At 39.6% G+C, this 17,000-nt stretch overlaps 1 protein-coding gene across 1 annotated transcript in view; it reads left to right on the top strand.

The window, feature by feature from the left end:
- The first annotated feature begins 6,317 nt into the window (after positions 1–6,317).
- Positions 6,318–17,000, top strand: part of astn2 (astrotactin 2) — a 395,991-nt gene continuing 385,308 nt past the window's right edge. The window contains exon 1 of the mRNA XM_074618826.1: positions 6,318–7,013. Within this exon, the coding sequence (XP_074474927.1) occupies positions 6,515–7,013 (499 nt within the window). The 5' untranslated portion in view covers positions 6,318–6,514. The remainder of the gene's footprint in view (positions 7,014–17,000) is intronic.

The raw sequence follows: 17,000 nt of genomic DNA, 5'->3' as shown, positions 1-17,000 counted from the left end.
TGTGTTAAGTCACTGGAAGAGAGCAGGCACATTCAGTGGACCACCCGGCAGCAAAACTGACGTGGGTAAATGAATGTAGTAGAGTATCAGAATCAGTGGCGTATGTGAAAACTGCATGCTATACTTTATCAAGTCACTGTGTGTTACCAAGGGGTTACACTCATGATCTGGGAAAAGAATGCTTCCTTAGTTTTTTTCTGAAGGAACACGCATGTGCCTACTTATAACGTGGACTAGTATGTGCACTAAAGTGCTCAAGACTAGAGTGTGGGTACAGGGACAGACCCTGTGGGTGAATGCTTCAGCACTATGGAGTAAAAACACCCTCGGAGAGTGTGTGAATATTTCAGCACCATGGACAGAGACAGAGAGAGAGAGGCTGGTGCTGTGGCAACTTGGAGTAAGCAGTATGTTCACACCAGAAAAGTGACAAATAATAAGTATACACAAAGATGTCGGTATGCATAAACAATTTTATGATTTGTTTTTGTGTGTTGATGGATATTCTTGTCCCTCGGTGCAATACACAAAGGAAATGATGGGGCTGCTCACAGCTGGGGAAAAAATAAAACAAGTTGTTCTTAGTGGCGAGAAAGCTTCAGGAAGGTCTTAGGAAGCTACCGTTCTTTTATTAAAGGTGTTAAATTCGAAATTCAGAGCATTTTCTATTGCCTCCACCCGTCTTTCAGCATGGTGGCAGCTGAGCTGGTGGCTCGCAGCTAACAGCGCAAACAACAGCAGCTAACATTTTCATGGTTTATTTGATAGGAACGAATACAATGTACATAAACAACTTAAAAACGGCTATCTAATGCAAGTATCATAATGCTTAGAGCGGATGCTAATTTGCAGCACCTGTCCCTAGAAGGGCTTTTTGTGAAAGTAAGAGATTAAAACAGGAATGAGTACAGGAAAAAATAAATAAATACAATAAAGCACACATTTAAAACATTATATTTAAAAACTAGACATGAGTACAGGTTTGTCGTTGAATTAAACAGGATTTGGTAGCTTTCTTAAAAGTGGTATAGTTTGCAGCAGATTTCAAGTGATCAGGTAGCGAGTTCCAAGACTTTGTTCCTTTCACAGAAAAAGCTGTCTGAGCAAAAGATGTTCTGCAGAATTGAACTTTACAATTGCCACTTGAAGCTGCTCTAGTGGATCTGCTACAGCGCTGTAGTCTCATGATGTATTTGCAGAAAGGCAGAGGAGCAAGTCCGTTCAAACATTTAAAAACAAGCTTTACATATTGAAAATCAATAAAGTTTGCAAAACTTAACATCTTATATTTACTCAAAATGCGGCAATGATGGTACCTTATTTGCTTTTTGTCCAAGATTTTCAAGGCCCTGTTGTAAAGACACTCTATGGATTTTACTACAGACTGGTTAGCCTGGGACCAGGCAGCCAAACCATAGGACAGATGTGAGTTGAGATCATTGAGTTTAGAAACAGTCAAATGTCAAGCAATTTCTTATCATCCTAAAACAGCTAAGGTTAGCCTTTATTGTTTTACAAATCTTTTTAGCATGACTTTTAAAGTTTAACTGATAATCTAAAATTATCCCTAAATACTTCACCTCTGTTACGTGTTCAATGTGCTCACCTTTAATTCTCACATTCAAGGATTGTGTTGCAGGTAGCTTCTTAATAGAAAAACAGATAGACTTTGTGTTTAGTGTCAAACAGGAGGTATCAAGCCAGGCTGAAACTTGAACATGAAAGTTTTTGGTTCGCTTATCTGCAACAGCATCACATGTTTTCCCAGATACATGGACGACTGTGTCGTCAGCGTACATCTGAAGACCTATACCAGGGCATATATCTGGAAGGTCATTACAAACTGGAAAGGATGGGGCCCAAGACAGTATCTTGGGGGATTCCTGTTTCAATTTTGTAAAAAGCAGACTTGATGTTATTAATCACAACACACTGTTCACGATCCTTTAAATATGGGTCAAACCATGACAGTGACTGTTTTGAGAAATTGAACGTTAAGAGTTTTTTAAATTAAAATGTTGTGATTGACGTCCTCCCTGCCTAAGGTGTGATCATGTGACCTCTTCATGGGGACTTAGAGGGAAAAAAGAAAAATCTAAATTCTTCCTCATTCAGAAAAAAATTATTTATATTTTTCTTTTTTCCCTCTAATGTCAGAAGTCCCCATAAAGAGGTCACATGATCACACCTTAGGCAAGGAGGACAGCACACGCACTCTTGCCAAGGCTTATTGAAAGAGGCTGGGACACGGGGTCCTTTTAGTCTTGAGCTATGGGGTTAGATAGCTAAAGTCCCGCCCCTTCGGCTGGACCACTATGGGACCTTATTTCAGGAAAATATGAACGGTAGTCAACGGCGAGAGAAATGGTGTTTGAATTGCGCCATGAATCTTACATATAATATAGTACATATAATAATTTTGCAAGCCAAGAAAGTCGCAGTTTGTTGTAAAACTGTTTAAGTATAAGACGTATTTAGAAAGACTACACACCCAAAAGTCACATAGTGACGTCTCTCTCTCTCTGAAGCTACGATGCCTTTGTGTTTCGTACTGGGATGAACTCACACCAGCAACGGGTCTCACTTGTTCTTTCTCTTCCCGGCTACTTCTTCATTACATTGTGCCTTGAACTTTGACCCTCTTGCCTTTGGCCCTTATTTAATATCTGATTTATTTTTATTATCGCACTCCATTTGTGAAGTTTGATTCAAGGTTTAATGTCTCTCTTTGCAGAGCTTAAATTACACACACACACACACACACACACACACACACACAGATTTATAAAGAAATTTAAAATGACATGAGAAGAAAAATAAAACCGTTCTGCATTTTGAACCTTGGATTCCTGCCTCATCTATGGCTCTCTTAAACACACTGAGCCTGCCCACTAGCCATTAGATTTAGAACCTAACATCCAAAATGATAAAGATATCAAAAAGCTGATATGAAGCAATAACATTCAAAGGTGAATTGACCATTGTTGGCGTTGACTTTGCGGTCACGAGCGAAGGTTTACTTATATTAAGGCTGAGGCTTTTGAACAGCCTGTCTTCTTTCGGTTGTCATATACTTTTGGCTTTTTAAGCATTAACGGACCAGTGCGTAACATTTGGGGAGATCTCTTAGGAGAAATATCATTTAATATTCACAACTATGTTTTCATTAGTGTATAATCAAATGAAACAAAGAATTGTTGTGTTTTCCTTAGCTTAGAATGAGCCCTTCATATCTACATGGGGAGCATGTCCTCTTCACCACCCAATTTGACTGTTATTAGGCCATTAAATAGGCGCTATCAGTCGCTATGAGCACCATAGATGTGGGTCAGTAGGGGCCTACTATGCCTACTATGTTGTGAAAGGGAAACTTAAAAGCAACACGTTCTAACATGTTATAAAACTGAATGAAATGTCACCTTTTGAACACAAACAAAAAGGCTTCTTTGGGTTTATGTAACAAAACTACAACTTATTAAGGTTTAGGCAAGAAAATTACGACTTATGTAGGTTTAGGCAACAAAAAAATACTTGGTTAAGTTTAGGGAAAAACATTGTGTTTTGGGTAAAATAACTACAAACACAACTACACATAGTTAGACATGGAATGCAAACTCCAGTCTCCTGGGTGTAAGTCATGTGGGTTGTGTCCTATCCATCATCCCTGTCCTCCACCCAATATGGAGTTTCACATACTACAGTGCCTGACTTCCGCTGGTGCTCCTGTCATAATTACTACGGTCACTAGAGGTCGCTGTCGTGTTCTTTTATACCTTCTTTTGGTGATCTACCATGTGAATAGATGATAGAGCCTACTAGTGGGTGTAGTAGTTCCCTACTGACCCACATCTATGGGGCTTATAGCGACTGATAACGCCTATTTAATAGCCTGACAACACTCTAACCGTCTGTCTTCACGGAGTTCGCCATGTTGCTCTGCCATGTTTCTACAGTAGCCCAGAACAGCCAAACCAAACAATGGCTATAGCGAGAATCTTTCACGTTTTTACGTTACCTGAACGCTACCGTAGTTCTCTGACACGCTGGTGAAACTGGGGTAACCGTTGTTCCTAAAGTAGTGTTATTATGGTAAGGATGGCCTCTGAGCGAAGAGAACGGCGCTACTACGGTTTTGCACACAGCGGCTCACATTACCGCAGTCTTGGAAAGGGAGGAGTGAGCGGAGGGGTACTCAGTTGGTTGCAATCTGCAACCACACCACTAGATGCCACCAAATCCTACATACTGTCCCTTTAAGTGAAGAATAATTTGTACAGACTGCCTTTAATTAAGTATTTTTTTTAATATTCATTTTAAAAACTTTATCTGTAACATATTTATATTATTAAATTCAGATGATTTGTAGTAGTTTGTTTATAGTAAACCATTGTATCTCTTTGTAGAACACCTTATGATTTTGCTATGAAAATTACTCACTTTCATTTCTGCTGCAGTTACCTGAGGTGATATTTTTCAGGATAGGATGAAATGTACTTTATTCTAAACTGGGTTCTTTCAGGTGAAACTGCACATTCAGTTGAAGTAGTAGACTAGGATGTAACTTTTATATTTGCAAGAGCTGGAACAAGATGTGTTTTAACAGTGCATGAGTTGACAGATGCATGAAAACCCTTTGGGGGTATCAATAGTAGTACTTATGCATTTGATTTCCTTTTTATAGCCTGCTGTTTATTATTTATCAAAGACAATATAGTGTGTTAAACATTAATCTTTTTTGTTTTAGTGCCTTAGGCTGTCGGCTTTAGGTATTGACTTAAACTGGTTTAAACAAAAACACATATTTTATATGCTTTTGAAATATTAAAGATATACTTGGAGTGAGACTGTTTTGTTAACTGCTGTTTGCAAGTTCAAGAATGAACTTTTGATGTGAACTTTGAAGTCAACCTTGATGAGAAGTAAAATGCTTAGGAAAAACAAAAAAACAATCCGAACAGCTGCAGTCATCTGGCAAACACCACATTCTGATGGAGACAATGTGATATTCAAAAGCACCAACAACTATTAAATTGGACCTTGATGTGATGTTGGGGTGTTACTGTCTGTTTGGCAGCTGTCAAGAATGACCTTTGAACCTCAACATTGGAGTCAACATGTATGAGAAGTCCTTAAAATGCTTAGAAAACAATCACCTGCCAAACACCATGTTCTGATGAAGACCATGTGCTATGATCAAAAGCTCCAGAACAACTATAAGCTAGGACCTTGAGGTGATGTTGTTTTGTTACTGGCTGTTTCCAAGGTCAAGAATGAACTTTGAACCTCAACATTGGAGTCAACAGAAATGAGAAATGTTCATAAAATAAATTTATTATGATTTATTATGTCCCAGTACCTAGTATGTCAAATGCAGTATGCCAAAAATACCAGGATGTCCTACTACATCTGGTCGCATTTTGCAGTATGCAAGCCAGCATGCTTTTCTGGCTGTTCTGACTCACAATCCTCTGCGAAGTGGATGTATGAGCAAGAGGGTCAAAGTTCAAGGCGCAATGTTATCAAGGAGTAGTATGTCCCAATTGTATGTGGAAAGTAACCAAGTACATTTACTCAAGTACTGTACTTGAGTTCAATTTTGAGGTACATGTACCTGACTTTAGTATATCTTCATATGTATACTTACTCCACTGCATTTCAGAGGCAAATATTGTACTTTTTTACTACACTAAATGTATTTGATACATTTAGTTACTTTACAGATTCAGATTTTGAATACAAATGCAATTAACAAATAACTAAATAATATATTATTAAAGATTAAACCTTTACCAGCTACAACTTTAAAGTGATATGTAGGCTAATATATTGATAATATAATAATAATAATAATATGCAAAAGTATATTATTATATTATATATTATAAGTATTTATTTCTCTGAGCACTGCTAATCCACGTTGACTCCAAAGTTGAAGTTCAAAGTTCATTCTTCAACTTGCAAACAGCAGATGACGAAACAACCTCCCCCCAAAGAATATCTTTAATATATAAAAGCATATCAAATATGTGTTTTCGTTATTTTTGGTTAACCTTCCTGTTGTCCTGGCTTCACATTTATCCTATTTTTAACTTCATTATATCATAAATATTGATTTCTTTCATCAAATAGCCCCCAAAATATTTTGATGCTAATACTTTACCTCTTTTTTAGTTTTTTTAATACAAGAGTTTTTTTTTAAATATATTTATTCAAATAAACGAAGCAACGCGACAGAAAAAGCCTCCATAATGAGACTTTAAAACAGCTGACTCCACCTCACGTCTTGTCTTTACAAGCACACACGTGCTCCTCCGTGTCTAATTGATTAGTTGTCCCGCGCTGTGTGAAACACCCAGATGGATGTGTGCGCGGAGCCCAGATCTGTCATCCTCACTCTACCTGTGCTGCCGCCTCCTGGACGGACGCGACTCCTTACCAGCGACTACAGTACTATAAGTGAACGGACAGCTTATGAGCCCCACTCAAAGCGAGAGCACCACACACGGGGAGCGGGATGGCGAGGATACCTCCGCTGCTGCTGCCGCTACCGCTGCCGCTGCACCTCCACCTCCAGCACCTCCTTCTCGCGGTTCTTCTCCTGTTAGCGGGCACCTCGTCGACGGTCCGAGCAAACCGAGGAGGGGCTGCGACGTCGCCCGGCGAGGAGCGGGACAAAGAGAGCAACGCGGAGGCGCCGTGTGAGGTGAAAACCGTGACCGTGTCTACCCTGCCTGTGCTCCGGGAGAACGAGTTCAGCTTCACCGGCGGAGCCTCCGGGAGCTTGGTTGGAGGAGGAGGCGGAGGAGGGGGAGCTGCTGGAGCCGCTGCTGCTGCTGCTGGAGCAGGTGGAGGAGGAACTGGTGGTGGAGTTGGAGGTGGTGGAGGAGGAACTGGAGGAGGAGCAGGAGGAGGGGGGGAATCCCGACTCCTGTTATTCGTTAGAACAGACCTACCTGGGCGAATTTCCGTAATGGATGATCTTGACAACACCGCTCTCCCCTACTTCACACTCGGTAAGAACTGCTGTGTTTTCCCCCTTCCACTGTGTGATAACCAGTACACGTTTGTGCGCATAGGGACCATGCACACTACAGCTATACATTCCCAAAATCATGCACTCATACACTCCCTGGCGTTTTGATCACCTGTCCTGTTTCCATCACCTTGTTTTTGGATGCCATAGTAACTATAATGTTGTCAACCAATAATCCAAGTAAAAAAGGTGATATAGTCTATAGATTCCCCCTTGTGTTGCTTCCGCATGGGATACAAACTTAACTACAGCTCATGTTTCCTTCCATTTCCTTCCTCTCCTTCTTTCCTCTGCCCTCTTTCTTTCTTTCCCTATTTTGTGGTTAAATATGATTATGACTTTGGATTTCATGCACACCCCTAAGCATGGTGCCCCAATCAAGGAAGGCAATTTGGCCCTGCGAATATGCATGAAATTGGTATTTTATTCTCACTTGAGCACATAATTCATATAGCACACACGTGCATCATCGCTTGGTGGTAGAAGTTTAACTGAATAAAATACCGGGCTAGAGTTTGCAACATTTGGCCATGGTACTGTAGGTTTTAAAGGAACCTATACAATCCCCTTTTTTTAGTGTGTTTAGTCACAGATAACTGAGTGGACAGGTCATGTGAAGTTCTCAGTGAATGAGTAGCGCCCCTGATTGGATAATCATAGAGGACATATATTGTGGGGATGTATTTCTACCTTGCACCAACCACAAAACAGATATTTGCTTTGCAAGATGAGCAGAGTATGCATGAAGGGAACTTGCTTACCTTGCTTTCTCCATATTTTTCACTTATGTCAGAAAGATGGATGTTCTTATACTTGTTCCTTTTGTTGTGCGAGCAGAGCGACTGTTTTTTATGTTGTTGGTAGAAGTGCAGAGTGTGTGGCGGCACTCTAATGTTTGTTAATGCAATAAGCCACACACAGTGTGGACCCTTATTTGCAAAATGATGTATGTTTTCCAGTTCCCAATCAGTTCAGGGGCGACTGTATTGGCTCAGTATGATGGAGAACCTGTTATATGCCAAATACAAGACCCGGTGGAGGTCGTTGATGTGGGTACTGAGAAAATCCATGTCTCATTACGACAGTTTTCGGACTCTGGCTTTGCTATCTTCTTTTTTTTTTTTCCTCTCAGTTTCGTTCTCTGTTATGAAGAGTGCCGAGTAAACTGGCTGCGCGAGTCCAAAGGCAGGCAGGAAAGCAGGCTGGCTGGCTGGCTGAGGGCTGGAGCATTAAGCTAGTAAATCACTTTCTATTCTCATTAAGGACAGCCGTTGACTGGTGAGAAAGGCCTCTCTGTCCTCCCAGTCAGCCAGCTAGCAAATTTGCTGCTTCGCTCTTCCAGTGCATGACTGCATGCTGTGGAGGGAGGAGGAGGAGGAAGAGGGGAAAAAAGAAGGGCTTTCATATTTTCAGTGCAAGCATGTTCGCTCATGCTGTTGACCACATTGCGAAACTGAATGGCCGCTTCTAGTGTAGTTGTATGCTCGATAAATCCTGATGTTTTCACTACAAAACTGACATTTATGACATTGAATATTATTGGTGTGAGAAAATATCAAGTCACGCAACATTATGTTTTGTGGTACTGTATTGATTCTCAAAAAAACATTGATTTTTTAATAATTTGTAATTTTTTTTACTCAGATTTTATGCATATGGTGGTGTGTTCTTTATACTATGACTTTTTTCTAAAATTAGATTACTCAATTGCAATAAAAACCTTGCTTACCGTATCGCAATATATTGAATCGTAACCCCTGTATCATATGTATCATATCGTCAGATTCTTGCCAATAGACAGCCCTAAATAGTAGGGCTGGAATGATACACTTATATCCCGATTCAATACTATCACGGTACTTGGGTGCCGATTCGATATGCATTGTAATTTTTTAAGTATTTGGATCCTACAAGTATTGCGATTCAATATTACAATTTATCGCAATTTTTGGTAACTTTTTTTTAACGCTAGACCATGGGGAAAAAGTTGAATCATTCACTTCTAGAGACTTTTACTTTGGAGAATATTTAAATTAATAGATTAAAATGTTTGATTTTCAGCATGTATGCAGTCAGATATGGTACTTTCTTTTTAATTTTTAAGGGACATGTAATGTTTTATACTTCTGATGAATATAATCCAATCAATCTTATTTCCATATATGTATTTTGTATATACAGTTCCCTATGTTAACACTTTATTTTGAAAACCGGACCTAGTCACACACAGTGCATACTTCCGCTAAATTTGCCAAGTCTATCGCTAGCACTTACCATTAGCTCTGTTCTCTTTAAATATCCATCGTCCGCTCCATCGGGCCGTTTAAATGCATTTAACAAAAATCGCGTTACATGGGTGAATCAAATCTTTTTTCCCCCACCACATTCATACCAAGAGGAAATACAACAGTATGTTTATTTTTTTAAATAATGTAGTCTTAATATTTTCGTTTAATATATGTGTTGTCTAACTTGTCAACCAGGAAACCTAGTTTTCCATTGGAAGCTGTGGTAAAAACACCTGCTGGGCGATGTTAAACCCTCATATTATTATAATTGTGCTAAGATCCTCTCTAACACAAGAGTCCAAGGCGGAAGTTGACATTTTGGTGTCACCTGTGTTTTCCTTGTACTATTCAGTATTCAACACCATAACGCATCAGGTCATCTTTGAAATGTTGTGCCCCAGCATCATAAAAATACACTGTTGATTCAGTAGGATGAAATGAGCAAATTGAATTTCATAGACTGTGAATTTTTATGATCAGAATTTCATTTGATGTTCTACCTTATTAGTTTTCTCCTGTTAAAATTGTGATTTTTGGTGCTGCAGGACGCTACAATAGCCTCATCAAATACACAGTCAGATACATATTATATGGGCTTAGGCATGGGTAGTGTCATTTTTGTATTTCTTCCTTTGTTCGCGTTATGTTCTTATACCCGCTGAACATTATATAGGACTGTATAGAGTCTATTAAATTGAGGCAGCCACCCACCAACCACTCTATTCTGTTCTTTCAATGTCTGATGTTCTGAAGCTTTCAGGAATCTGTTAACGTCATTGCCTGTAGAGAAAAAAAAAGAAGAAAAACAGATGAACAACACAGCAAAATGCTGCCTTCAATAACGTAATCTGAACTAAAGAACAGAGAATCGTTGCAAATAATGTAAACATCTCACGGTAACAGATTCTAACTGAAAATTGTATCAAACTAATTTTCTCACTGACTCTGATGCCAGAGAGTAAACACACTGAAGTTAGCGTCTCTCTTGAGGCACCTGCTTGCTTGCACATTTTGACCTCCCGTGATTAAGGTAACTGTCATTTTTATTTTAGAAAAATATTTTTTTTAATATGTGCTCACTATTTTTTCTTTACCATGCACTACTATTGCCTCATCAGTCAGTGTTTACTGATGTGCTTACACTTGACTGAAGTGTAAAGGTGCAAACCACGTGTTGGTGTATGTTACACCTCCTCCCAGTAGCTGTTCTTTTCCCTTTTTATATATATATTTATAACAACATTCACCAACCATTAGTGCCACACAATTAATCAAATATTAATCGCGATCACGATTTTGGCTTCCTAAAATTAATTGAACATGATCAACTGCGATGTTGACGTTTAAAATGCGTGCTCCGTTTTGACTTCGCTTTTTGGGAGCTACTATGCCCATAGACATAGTATATCAGAAGTGGACCTAGTCACCGTGACGTCACCAATTGGTTTGTGGACTACCGTTTTGAAACCTTGAATTCGGCATTTTGGCTGTCACCATCTTGGTTTTTGGTCTTTCGCCATCTTGATTTTAAACCTTCGCATCTTGATTGTAAGCCGTCGCCATCTTGGTTTTAGGCTGTCGCCATCTTGGTTTTCGGCCCTTGCCATCTTGGTCTTTGCCTGTTGCCATAATGATTTTTTTGCCATCAGCATCTTGGTTGTAAGCCACAGCCATCTTGTTTTTTGGCTGTCGCCATCTTGGTTTTAGGCCACTGCCATCTTGGTTTGTGGCCGTTGCCATCTTGGCATTTGGCTGTCGCCATCTTGATGTTTTGGCCGTCAGCATCTTGGTTTTTGGCCGTCACCATCTTGCCTCTAGGCAATCGCCATCTTGGTATTGGCCATCGCCATCTTGGTTTGTGGCCGTCACCATCTTGGATTTATGCCGTCGCCATCTAGGTATTTGGCTGACGCCATCTTGGTTTTTGGCCGTCGCCATCTGGTTTTAAGCCGTCGCCATCTTGGTTTTAAACTGTCACCATCTTGGTTTTTGGCCGTCGCCATCTTGGTTTTTGGCCGTCACCAGTCTTATTTTGATATAAAATTTGTACATTAGCAGAAACTTAGCTCAACATGGAAGTGGAAGCAGTGCTTTGTTTATTTAAATGTGAAAGTGCAATAAAAGTATTTCTTCCCTAAAATCAATAAATAATCGTGATCTCAATATTGATCAAAATCATCATGATTATCATTTTGGCCTTAATCGTGCCGGCCTACTAACCACTTTTTGAAAAATAATACCAGAGAGATTTCAAAATGCCGTGGCGTACCTTGTTAGCTAAATGCCATCCGAACCATAATGAGCACAGTTTTCTGTCTGTTTCTTCGATTCTGTCAGATGTCCAGATTGTTTTGTCGAACGAAACGTCAGAGGTTAGGGGAAGGTGGGGAAAAGGACAGCAAGTCCCCTTTCTCACCGTGGCCTGCTGCCTGCTCGGCTTTGATTTATTACCTCAAGTGTCACGGAGAATGGATGAGCAGAAAGGGCAATGCAGAGGAAATGTACCTTCCCCTCCCCCGTTTCTTGTTTTGCTTTCTTTCCTTCCATGAAAAATAAAAAAAAATAAAGCAAACAGTGAGAGAAATCAATGCATTCAATAAGCACACGGCCTATGTGGCATCCTTACTTTTGGTAAAAAGCACTGGCTTTGCTGATATGTTTGTTTTTTGTGTGGGTGTATTTCAGTATGTTGGAGGTTCTGAGTTTAAGCCACATTCAAGGGATTAAGTGTTTAACTTTTCAGCATCAGGGCTTTCCTTTTCCATCACTTTAAAAAAAAAAAAAAGTATTTTTAATGCATTTGTACTGAAGCCTAATGCAACTTTTGCAGCATCACACTTAGAAATTCTAGGGAGAGATGCCGCTACGCTTTGTCACACGAGATAATTTTCCTTGCTCATTTTAAGTGATGTGGGACTGGGTGGAAATCGATATGTTTAGCAACATGGCTGACTCGGTGAACACCTCATTAGGAGTTCACCTTTCTCTAAACCTTCAGGCACTTAGCGCAGGAGCGAGAACAGTCGAACTTCTCCCCTGTCCTTCTCCATCGTCTCTATCCATCGAATTGGACAAAATCTTTTAATTTTCCACCACATCTTTGCCCTTTTTTCTGCGCATCTTATCGAGCTCTTGCTTGCCAACCAGCCCTTTCCTCTCTCTCTCTCTCTCTCTCTCTCTCTCTCTCTCTCTCTCTCTCTCTCTCTCTCTCTCTCTCTCCTCTCCGTCTCCCCTCTCCCCTCTCCGCCTCGCTGTATCTCTCTAAGCAGGAGTTGAAGCAAACCCTGCTTGCTTAGAGATGGGAGATTAAAAGCAACACTGGTAAAGTGAAAAAAAAAAAAAAGAATGCCTGCTCCAGAGCACTCTGTTCCCTGTGGCACAGAACATGTACACACTGCACTACATCTCAATCGTATGTCAGGGGGTTGAGCTTAGCACTGCAGGACAAGCACTGAGGAGTGGGTGGGGAAAGGTCAACAGGGAGAGATGGGAGTTATTACATGGTGTGGAGCTGAGATGGAGGTGTGAGTTTTTGTCAAAGAAATTTTAGCATAGCACTTAAGTCTTGAATGGAGTGTAGTCGGGGAATACTACAAACAAGCTCATCCAACTGATATACCGAGGGTGTAAAGAGAACGCGATAGAGAATAGGATCCATGGTGGAGCTTGTGCAGGCCATCAAATGGTCTATTTGTCATCATTTGACCTGCTATAATAGACCTATAGGAAGCTGTCTCTTTAAGATGAATGCTCTAGTACAGGCAGTCTCGTTTGTAGTAGGAATTCTGTTCCTAACGACACTCTGTACATGTAATGCCCTACTCCTACCTCAGTGTTTCCACTGTCATGTTTGTTAAAGGGGACCTATCATGCTTATTTTCAGGTGCATACATGAATTTGGAGGTTTCCACTTGAACATGTTTGCATTAGGGCTGTCAAAGTTAATGTGATAATAACGCTTTAACGCAAATTTGTTTTAACGCAACTAATTTCTTTAACGTATTAACATAATTGATATTCCAAAGGTTGTAGCGGGCTTTTAAGGCTAGAGAGAATATACTGGTATCATATAAACTAAGGAATCCATCGGTACCAACCATGTCATACTAGCTTGTCGTGAAGGAGGCTCAATAACACTCCAAACCCACACTAAATTTTGGCGAGGTAAAACTGGGATGGCCATTTTCCAAGAGGTCCGTTGAGCTCTGACCTCAAGATATGTGAATGAAAATGGGTTCTATGGGTACCCACGAGTCTCCCCCTTTACAGACATGCCCATCTTATGGTAATCACATGCAATTTTGGGCAAGTCATAGTCAAGTCAGCACACTGACACACTGACAGCTGTTGTTGCCTGTTGGGCTGCCATGTTATGATTTGAGCATATTGTTTATGCTAAATGCAGTACCTGTGAGGGTTTCTGGACAATATTTGTTATTGTTTTGTGTTGTTAATTGATTCCCAATGATACATATATACATACATTTGCATAAAGCAAGCATATTTACCCACTCCCATGCTGATAAGAGCAGTATGCCAAACTAGCCGCTAGGCAAAGTATGTTACTTGGTAACATCACCACGTTACGGAAGAAAAGGCGGGACTTCAAGCGAGGCGTTCAGGAACACTGTTTCTGTGGGGGAAAGTAACTCCCATTGGCGTGGATTTTGGGCTTCGTAACTTTGCAGACCTTTCACACGCACAAAAAAACTATAACACACTAAAGGAAAGGGAAAAATAACAAAAGCAAAATAGTTCCTCTTTAATATACAGCAAAATGGCAGCTCTGCATTTAGCTTTGATCATTGCATTGTGTTCTGGCTGGCTAGCCCAGCTGACCTTCACCTGCTGTGAGTCAGAAACGTCGTACATGAGGTTGGCTGCAGTTTCCAGATGATTTCCAGATATTATCTTTTATATTACAATGTGTGTTTTACAATTTGTCATAAATAACTTAGAAGTAGTGTTATCGGTTATGGATGTAATTAAACGGCCAAGTCCATTTGTATTTTATTTATAAAAAATGTGCGTTGAGAATGTACATTTGTATAGCTCAGACCAGTGGTTCCCAACCTTTTCCCTTAGGGGACCCCTTTTGTATCATTTGGTGAACTGATAACCCCTGATTAAATGACACATTTTATGGACATTTCATATTATATTCAATGCATAACAGCAGCAGTGCAGAGCAACTGATAAACTCTACAATTTAGTCAACACAATAACTGCAGGAAGTTTGGGTAAAACAAGCAATTTGGATGAATTTTGAGCAGATTATTTTCTGTGAATATTGCATCAGAAATGAGTTTTCCTGTTTTTTTAATAAAATTTTCTGTCTGTATTACTTTTTGTTTTTATTTTAACAAGCATACACATCTCTCGCTTGGCCATTGCTCTATCAGCTCTTTGGTTGTATAATAGCGTACTTTTCTAATGCAGGATGATGCTGTTTAGCAGAGAGGGGAAGGCTCTGTGAATATAACTTGTGTTCAGGTCTTCACTGTGCCCTTATCCTGTTTATATCTTAAATAATAATCCAAACTTTAAAAATATCAGTTTCATTTAGTTGTTTTCACAGATATTAATGAAATGCTGAGATAAAGGCCAACTGTACAGTATACATTTTTTTAAAAGTTGTCTTACACCCCTTAAAATCAAGAAGGCCCCCACGCAAAGCTCCGGTGATCCCTAGTGGGGGTCGGTACTCCCAGGTTGGGAACCAATGCGTCAGACCAGTTAACTAGCACAAGGCCAAGTGCGACATGGAGAAGCGAAAATTAAAAATAAGGTTGTCGGGTAATTTTACTGAGCGTATGACATGTTATGCAGCCCACACGGATTTGGGTCTGAGTATTAAACACAGCAACAGCTTTGTGTAGTTGTTGTGTGTATGAAGGTGGCAGCTCTGACGTTTGACAGCTTTGCCAAGGCGAGACAAGATGTGTGAGAAATGAAAGGGAAAACCGACATAAAGTGCTCAGTAAGGCGTTGGGCCATGAGCCACTAGAGCAGCCTCAGTGGGTCTAGTGTGTACAGTCTACAAGGCCGTGGAACTCGAGCGATGAACACCAAAAGACCTCGCCTCATTTAGTGTTTTGATGACAGTGGTGGTGGAGAGCGCTGTTAGACACATTGGTTCAAAATATAGGTGGGAAATTGGGTTGAGATCTGGTGACTGTGAAGCAGTGGTGGAAGTATTCAGATCTTTTACTTGAAGAAACAATACTGCAGTGTAGAAATACTCTGCAAGTAACAGTCAGTCAGTGTAACATTTTTGGGGATCTGTTGGCAGAAATGGAATATACTATTAATAAGTATGTTTTCTTTAGTTTATAATTGCATTAAAGGTCTCATATTACAAAAAGTGAGATTTTCACGTCTTTTATATTATAAAGCAGGTTTAAGTGCTTTATAAATACTGGTAAACTATCAAAACGCTCAACATACGGAGAAATACACACAGCCCGTATTCAGAAATTGTGTGTAAGAAACAAGCCGTTAGGAATTCTTCATTTTTTTTTAACATTACATCATGTAAACATGTTCTAGTAGAAACACAAAATATAAGTTTGAACCTGAAAATGAGCATGATATGGGACCTTTAAAATAAGAATCGTTGTGTTTTTGTTACCTTGGAATGAGCTTTTCATATCTACATAAGGAGTGGGACCTCTTCACGGAGTCCACCATGTTTCTACAGTAGCTCAGAACGGACAAACCAAACACCGGCTCCAGAGAGAGGGCCATTCGCGTTTTCATGTTTACGCGTCGACTACAGTAGTTCTCCTCAGGGATGGGACAATATAGGATTTTTATCGTGCGATATGGTACTTTTATCATATTCGCAATAAAAAACACTCACAATAAGTTAATCATGGTTAATTTTCTTTACTGGGATAATCGAATATCGTCATGAGTGACTTGAAAAAGCTGTCGAGCTTGCTATCGTGGTAGAGAAGTGAAAAATAGAGCATGGTCTTAAGAAATACAGGAATTATCATGTTAGAAAGAACAGACCCACACAATGTTTCTGTTTTATATATTTATTTATCCTTTCTTTATGAGTAACGTTATGATTTATGATTACCTAATTTAAGATTGTTTGTTTTTCACAAAAAAAATTCCGAATTTTTCTGGATTATAATTATTGATGCATTAATGTGTCCATTGCTTTACTGTTGAGGCTAATAAAGGTGTAGCTAATTTTGATTACTTTTTTATACTGGTGGGTAGGTTAATCTATAAAATATGTCATACATTATTAGTTGATTTTAGTTTTGTATTAATCTAATTCTGCAGTACAAATTAGTAAGTAGAAACAAATGCTGTCAAACAAATTTAGTGGAGTAAAAAGGACGGGAGTAGATGTAGAAAGTAGTTTAAAATGGAAATACTCAAGTAAAGGCCTTCAAAATTGTACTGCATAAATGTACTTGGTTACATTACGCCTCAGCTGTGAAGACGATAGCGTTCACATTTACCTACTCATCAGTGGAGCCTATATGAAAGCATTTGTTGTGTTTCTCCGCTGATTTATTCAGGTTTTTCTTTCAGTTTGTTGACATGCAGTGAAATTGTGCTTTTTCGTTATTTTCATTAATGGGATTAAAGACGGAAAGCATTTGTATCCAAAGAGCTGATTAAGAAGTATTTCCACAGGCTGACTGGAAGTGGAAATC

The sequence above is a fragment of the Sebastes fasciatus genome, chromosome 19 (genome assembly GCF_043250625.1).
Source record: "Sebastes fasciatus isolate fSebFas1 chromosome 19, fSebFas1.pri, whole genome shotgun sequence".
In the NCBI taxonomy this organism is placed as follows: domain Eukaryota; kingdom Metazoa; phylum Chordata; class Actinopteri; order Perciformes; family Sebastidae; genus Sebastes; species Sebastes fasciatus.
This window is presented reverse-complemented; position numbering and strand designations above follow the sequence as displayed.